The sequence below is a fragment of the Camellia sinensis genome, chromosome 15 (assembly GCF_055761805.1).
Source record: "Camellia sinensis isolate YWXY chromosome 15, ASM5576180v1, whole genome shotgun sequence".
NCBI lineage: Eukaryota > Viridiplantae > Streptophyta > Magnoliopsida > Ericales > Theaceae > Camellia > Camellia sinensis.
The window spans coordinates 18,060,210-18,068,011 of NC_138975.1; the positions used below are offsets into that span (position 1 = coordinate 18,060,210).

Sequence of the window (7,802 nt, forward strand, 5' to 3'; positions counted from 1 at the left end):
GATATATCCTTAAATGCACTGTACTTCGCTTCATCAAAATCTCAGTCTCTGATCAATCGGTGTTTCAGATCGGAGAGAGAGAGAGAGAATGTCTTCGCATGCGGATCTGGATCGGCAGATCGAGCACTTGATGGAGTTCAAGCCTCTAACAGAAGCTGAGGTCAAGACGCTTTGCGAGCAAGCTAGAGCTATTTTGGTTGAGAAATGGAATGGGTCAGATGATGAAGATTGTATAAAGGATTGAAATTTCTTTGATATATGTTTAGGAACCTTAGACATCAAAAAATAATTTTGTAGATCTCTTCCATTACGAAAAGTGGGAGAGGGACCCTAGACCAATTTTCCCTTATCATATCTCAAATAGTAACTCAGTAGATGCCCAATTAAAATTTTAATTCATATTATACATTAATATAAATTTACTAATAAGGATAATATACATTACATCTTAAAATAAAATATTATTTTGTTTTTTGCGGTACACACTAATCATTTATACATATTTTTCATAATCAAGTCTGTTCATCATCTTTTTCAAGTTTTAATTATTTTTTCTTCAATTTTTATTTTTTATTTTTTATTTTTTTTCACTCCAAAATTCTAATCCATCCATCAAAACTTACCATTATCTTTAAAATTATTATTTTTTATTGTGTTGGTACTTATAAATAGAAGAAATGCTCAAAACTCACAATCCTTCCTTCCAAAATAAATATTGTTCAATGAGGATCACCCATGAGTTCCTGAGCAATAAAACATTAAGAGCTACATCAAATTATATTAGCCATCACTGGCGAGGCACTCAAGTTCTATATGTTTCATATGTCTAAAATCATATTATCATGTTTATATATAAATATATAACAAAACAAAACAAAACAATGTCTAGGATTCAAAAAAGATACTCTTCTCACTTATGATAGATACAAACAAGTCAAAATCTCAACAACCCATGGTCCCATGTAAAATAAATAACACAATAATACCAATATATATACAAACACATGAATCAGTGATGAGATTTACAAAAGTAAGGGCAGGTGGTTATCCAAATAAAGGTTATTTTGGGAAGATGGTTATAATCAGTTTTTGGTAAAAAACTACTTATAAGCAGCTTTTTTTGTGAGAAAGGAGGTGAGTTATAATCTGGGAAGTGGATTATAACCCACTTTCTGTATTAATGGTGAGATTTGAAATAGCAGGGAAGGTAATCGGTGGGGGAGTTGCGGAGCAATTCACCAAGATTGTCATATTTGCAGAGGTCAGCGAGATTGACTCGAGGAATTTAGGATTTTTTAATTTGTTTATTATTTTGGTGTATCATAAATTATCATTTTATTTTGAAGGGTAATTTATTAAAAAAAAAGGGTATATTGAGAATAAATTATAACATAAATAATTTAATAAAAAGTACTGAGAAATTGAACATACTAAGCCTCCGTTTGGGAAGTGGGTTGGCTTTTTGGCTTTTTGGCTATTTTAGCCTGGTTTGGAAAGGGCTTTTTGACTTTTTGGCTTTTTTGACTTTTTTTTGTGAGAGAGGATTGTAATGATTATAGGTTGGATTTGATGTTTTGTTTTTTGTGGCTAAAATAACCTATTTTGTTTTTTATGGCTATTTTAGCCAAAAAAGCCTGGGCTTTTCCTTCCCAAACAGAGGCTAAATGATTCTTGGGTGCAAATAGAATTCCCCCCATATCCCAGCTTACAATAAAAGAGGAGTCCATTTTGGCAACAAAAAAAAGCCACATCTTTTTTCATATTTTTTTGTCTTAGTGATTTTTTTTTTTTCAAAATTATGTCATTTTTTAAAAAACTTTCTCAGTCCGCCTTATCAAGAAAAATCTAAGAAGTATATTTTTAAATTTTTTAAAAAAAAAAAAAAATCACTAAAAACGAAAATAAGACAAAAAAGATAACTTACTTTGGTTTATTTTTGTCTTTTCTGATTTTTTTTTGATTTTTTTAAAAAAAATTATACTTTTCCTGTTAGAAACCTAAAAATTTTTAAAAAAATTCACTAAAAGCAAAATTAAACCAACATATAAAAGTTAAAAAGTGCATTTCCCAAAACATGCATTTGTCAATGAGTTTAGGCCCAGCTAAAAATCATGATTAAACATGGATCTTCACAACGGGCCTTATCAGAGGCCCAGCTTGTTAAGCCCATAAAACCAATTGAATTCAGCAGTAGCGAAGAGAGCAGACCACAGAAGAAGCCGACAATGAAGCTCCACCACCGCCACCACCACCTCCTCCGCCGCCACTTCGCCACCAAATACAGCGGCAGAGTGGTCGTCGAAGCCGACAACGGCCGCTCCTTCGCCGTGGAAGTGGACTCCCCCACCCTCCAAACCGACACCAGAGGCTACACTCTCCCCCGCCGCGACCTCATCTGCAAAATCACCAAAATCCTCACCACCACCACCGCCACCTCCGACGACCCCTTCTCCGAACTCTCCGACTACCTCCAAACTCTAACCCTAACCCTAACCCCCTCCGAAGCCTCCGAAATCCTCAAATCCCTCAATTCCCCCACCCTCGCCCTCCATTTCTTCCGATTTTGCCCCTCCTCTATCCCCAAATTCCGCCACAACTCCTTCACCTACAATCGCATCCTCCTCATCCTCTCCAAATCCTGTTCTCTCCACCGATCCGACACCGTCCGTCAGATCCTCGACGAGATGGAAAACTCCGGGGTACGTGGCAACATCTCCACCGTCAATATCTTGATCGGAATGTTCGGCGGAGGCGAAGAGTTGGAGAGGTGTTTAGGGTTGGTGAAAAAGTGGGACTTGAGGTTGAATTGCTATACGTATAAGTGCCTTCTTCAGGCGTATTTGCGATCGTATGATTCGAATAAGGCCTTCGAAGTTTATATGGATATGAGGAGGCGAGGATATAAATTGGATATATTCGCGTATAATATGCTTCTTGATGCTCTGGTTAAGGATGAAAAGGTCTGATCTTTAGTACCTTATGGGTTCTAGAATTGAAATTCTTATTCATTGGTTATTGCAATGTGATGAATATATGATTAGTGTCGTTGTATTTGTGGGTATGATTCATGAATGTGGAAATGTGGACTTTTTGAATGAATGAAACAATGTTAAAGTTATCCAAAACGTAGAGATTCTTTCAAGCTTTGTCATTTTTAAAACAAGCATAAAGATTAGTACTTTACAAAGATGGATTTACTTGAAGATGTGTTGTGTATGTTGCTAATAACAATTGTGGTATGAGTGATGATATACAAAACACAAAATTTGTAAAAATCCATACAAAATGACGTGGCAGATTTGTGCCCATTCATTCCAAATCCCAAAGCCCATTAAAATGACTTACATTTTCAAAATGCCATTGCCACATCATTCTTGTGGTATTCTTGTTATGAATTTTTTTGTTTGCGCATCACTTTCCTTGTAGTATTGTTTAGGGAAAACTATTCAAACAAGGTCAGTAGATGGACGGTTTTGGAGAACCCTCAAAATGTATAGTAGAACTTACGGGGATGAGCTGAGGTAACTGTTTTCAAACCCAATTTCGTGTCCTTAAATATGAAAAAAATGGTATACACAGACAACTTTAGCATGTAGTTGCAAATTGAAGTTCTGTCAATTGTCTTATTTGATCACTGATTGGTGGTAATAACATCCTTGGGAGGAAAGTATAAAGTGCAGAGCAGTTTATTTCCTCTGGATTGCACACACATTGAAGAATTGGACAAGTCTTAAATTGTGTGCAATGGTCTCTGAGGGAACCAATAGGTTAGCAGTTTTTCGGCTTGTCAAAAGTGATGAACACCTCAAGCATCTTAGCAATAGGTATTTGAACATTGTAATCTTAATCATGAATGACTAGAACTAAGTTTTTTGAGTCGTCTGTAATGCTAGTTTGCAGTTGATTTATGTGGATTCCCTTGAATTTTCCACCCATCTATTTTATAATTAGTTTTGTAAATATCAGTCACACAGATCCTGATGATCTGATATGCAGCATATTGACAGGTTGGCCAGGCGTACAAGGTTTTCGAAGACATGAAACGGAAGTACTGTGAACCTGATGAGTATACATACACTATTCTGATCAGAATGACCGGCAAAATTGGGAAACCCGATGAAGCACTGACATTGTTTCAAGAAATGCTAGCCAAGGGTTGTATTCCAAACTTAATTGCTTATAATACTATGATCCAGGCACTTGCTAAAAATCGAATGGTTGACAAGACGATATTTCTCTTCTTTAAAATGGTTGAAAATGGTTGTCGGCCCAACGAGTTTACGTACAGTGTCATTCTAAATGTTTTGGTTGCAGAAGGGCAGCTTGGTAAACTTGACGAGGTTGTGAAAATATCAAATAAATACATGAATAAGTCGATATATGCTTATCTTGTGAGGACATTGAGTAAATTGGGCCATGCAAGTGAAGCTCACCGGCTTTTTTGCAATATGTGGAGCTTCCATGATAATGGGGATAGGGATGCATACTTGTCCATGTTAGAGAGTTTATGCAATGCGGGTAAAATAGCAGAGGCTTTGGACTTGTTAAGTAAGGTTCATGAAAAGGGAATAAGTACAGATACTATTATGTATAACACTGTGTTCTCAGCTCTCGGCAAATTAAAACAAATTTCCTATCTCCGTGATATTTATGATCAGATGAAGCAAGATGGCCCTTCGCCAGATATTTTTACCTACAATATACTGATCTCCAGCTTTGGTAGAGCTGGGAGAGTTGATGAAGCTGTGAAAATCTTTGAAGAGCTTGAGAACAGTAATTGTAGTCCTGATATTATCTCATACAACTCTTTAATTAACTGCCTGGGGAAGAATGGTGATCTTGATGAAGCCCACATGAGGTTCAAAGAGATGCAAGAAAAGGGATTGAATCCTGATGTTGTCACTTATAGCACATTGATTGAGTGCTTTGGCAAGACAGATAAAGTTGAAATGGCTTGTAGGTTGTTTGACGAGATGCTTTCTGAAGGCTGTTGCCCTAACATTGTAACATACAATATCTTACTTGACTGCCTTGAGAGGTCTGGGAGAACTGCTGAAGCGGTGGATCTTTATGCCAAACTTAAACAACAGGGGTTAACACCAGATTCAATCACATATGCAGTTCTTGAAAGGTTGCAAAGTGGTTTGCATAGGACAGTCAGGGTTCGGAGGCAGAGTCCAATTACAGGCTGGGTTGTTAGCCCTCTAAGGTGATGAAAAAACATCTATTATTGACATATGATACACACAAGTTGGATTTAGTTTAAGGGGTCTGATCAAGTTGTTGTAAACTGTTAGAATTGGCTTGAGCATTAGGTGAGAAAATTGATGTTGTCATACAGCGACACCTCGCACTGCATACTTTCTGGTGTACATCTTTTGAAGGTAAGAGCTTGATACCATGTTTGGTGGGGCAATAAGTTGTATAAACTTGATGTTGGTTGCACTGGTTATCTGAAGAGATATCCTACATCTTGAAGGAAGCAGCCCCTACCAAAGTCTGCCTTATTTTTCATCTGCAAACGATCTATTGTTACCAAATGCGTATATCTGGCTTTTTGGGCTTTGGATGATTCGTGGCTTTCTTTGACATAATGCAAGGATCTTTGTCGTGCATTTTGAAATTGGAGGACCACAATGTGCTAAACCACATGGAATCAGCTGTGTGGGGTGTTTGTTTTCGGAGCCCTATACCGGCATACATGACCAGGTATAATGCATGGTAAATTTTGTATCATTATCATTACTGCGAATATTCTTTTTGCATGTCTTTTTTGGAAGCAAGGGAGGGGTGTCGTGGAATGGACATAGTGTAAGTTACATAATTGGAAGTTAATTTTGTTGGGAACTTGTTTAACCTCATGAAGAAAATGTTGTGTTCACCCATTTTGGGCTGCTAATCTGGTTCTTTATGAGAAATTGATTGTCAGAAGTGTTGTAATTTTGGTGTGTGATATTATGCTTTGAAGTTTATGCACTACTCCTCAGATGGTATTATATTGCTATGTTAAAGGAAGGGTAACCGAAGTATGTCACCTCAATTGTTTCTATATGATCTTGTTGGTCTTTAGACATGCATTATAATTTTATGAATTGTCAATTAAATTGTCAATCAAGGGTCATGTTCCATTGTCATAGAGATGAATCCATATTATCTTCTCCCTAGATTGATATCTAATAGAATGTGCATGGTGGTTCTTTGCCTAACCTGGGGTAAATCTATATGGGATTGAGGGAATGCTGGAAAGAATAGTTGCTGACCCTTTCTTAGAATTCTATATACACACACAAGCTAGCAGTAGATGGAAACTCGTTGCATTTGCAATTTTACTCCTAAATTTTTGAATGATTTGACGATTGAGCTGCGGTTTAATGAATGAGAAAAATCATTTAGCAGTTCTACGCATTTTGATAATTGAGAAACTTTTCAGTTATTTGACAGGGCAATTATTGGATGTGAACGACGTCCTTTGAAAGTAAAAAAAAAGAAGGTGTGATTGTATTCACACCAAATGATATGTATGCTTTGTGTCCCTAGCATTACCCTATATAATATATATCCATCAATTGAATGAGGGGCCAGATGAGGTTAATGTTATTCAGTGGTTCTTAAATGCTGTTGGTCTCAAGATCAATCTGTTTATGGCTTGGTCCTTTAAGTGTTGGCATTTTTGACTTATTTGTTTGGTGTTTTTTCATTTTTAGTATTTTTTTTGAATAAAAAAAATTGCATGTTAAGAAAACTTGAAAGGTATCATACATTATACGTTTTTAATGCATTCATTTTCATGGTTGATGTACGACATTTTTAAGCATTGTGTTTTAAAGGCACACATTAATAAAATATAAATATTATATTAATTTTTTAATTTATTTTCTAGATCTGTCTCAAATAGATGACTAAAAAATTTAATTACTAAAGATAAAATTAAAATTTTCTATTAAAGAAGTTTAAAAAGATTGATTGTTTTTGTTTTTAGTAAATTTTTAATTTTTTTTTTTAAATTTTAATTTTTTTAACACCTAGTCAAGAATTAACCCGTTGAATTTAAAAGGGTTTCAATTTACGAAGGGTTCAGATTCTATGGGGATAGCATTTCAAAGAATTTTGTTTAGAGTATGAAATAATTTTTTGTTAAAAATTTAAGGGTAAATTAAACTCACTCATGTATTTTGATTCAAATTATTTTAATTTGAACTAATATGGGCCTTAAGACTTTAAATTTAGTTTTAATTTTGTCTTTTTTTTTTAAAAAATTGAATGTTAAAATTCACAAAATCTTAATATGAAGGTATTGACATAAGGAGAAAAAATTGACAATAATTTGGATAGAATGACCAAAAATTGAACTTAAAATTTAGAGTTAACGATATTTAAATTGATATAATACGGATTAAAGTTAAATTTAGATTAAACTACATAAATATACAAAAAAGATAATTTGCACATAGTTAAAATAAAATAAACTATACTTCTAAATATTATAAATTAAAGTGAAATTTTGGATAATCAGTTTGGTGACCAGCTAAAACCCAACTTTAACAGAAGAAAATGATTGTAATGCAGCAACAAACATAGAGCAAATCGAAAATAAAATCCTACACCGTGTTGGTTAGAAAATCTTATAAATAAATGGGAATTCACACCATTCAAATAGAAAGGTGTAACTTTCATGGTGCCTCAGGTGAAAATGTTCCATCGATGAGTTATGACCTTTTAGAATGGTCTTAACCACTTTTATAAATACCATCTCACCCTATTCCATGGCATTCATAGAGAATAAAAAAGAGTTTTATGATTCA

General features: G+C 34.8%; 1 protein-coding gene across 1 annotated transcript; it reads left to right on the plus strand.

The window, feature by feature from the left end:
* Nucleotides 1–2,096: 2,096 nt before the first annotated feature.
* Nucleotides 2,097–5,940, plus strand: ABO5 (ABA Overly-Sensitive 5). The gene is made up of 2 exons (XM_028204599.2): nucleotides 2,097–2,960; nucleotides 4,008–5,940. The coding sequence occupies exons 1-2, from the start codon at nucleotides 2,112–2,114 to the stop codon at nucleotides 5,211–5,213; spliced, it is 2,055 nt and encodes a 684-aa protein (XP_028060400.2). The 5' UTR covers nucleotides 2,097–2,111; the 3' UTR covers nucleotides 5,214–5,940.
* Nucleotides 5,941–7,802: the final 1,862 nt, after the last annotated feature.

Excerpts from the sequence above, each read along its gene's own strand:
- ABO5 (XM_028204599.2), top strand. The coding sequence starts at position 2,112 with ATGATTAAACATGGATCTTCACAACGGGCCTTATCAGAGGCCCAGCTT. Across the intron at positions 2,961-4,007 it reads CTCTGGTTAAGGATGAAAAG|GTTGGCCAGGCGTACAAGGT; the intron begins GTCTGATCTTTA and ends GCATATTGACAG.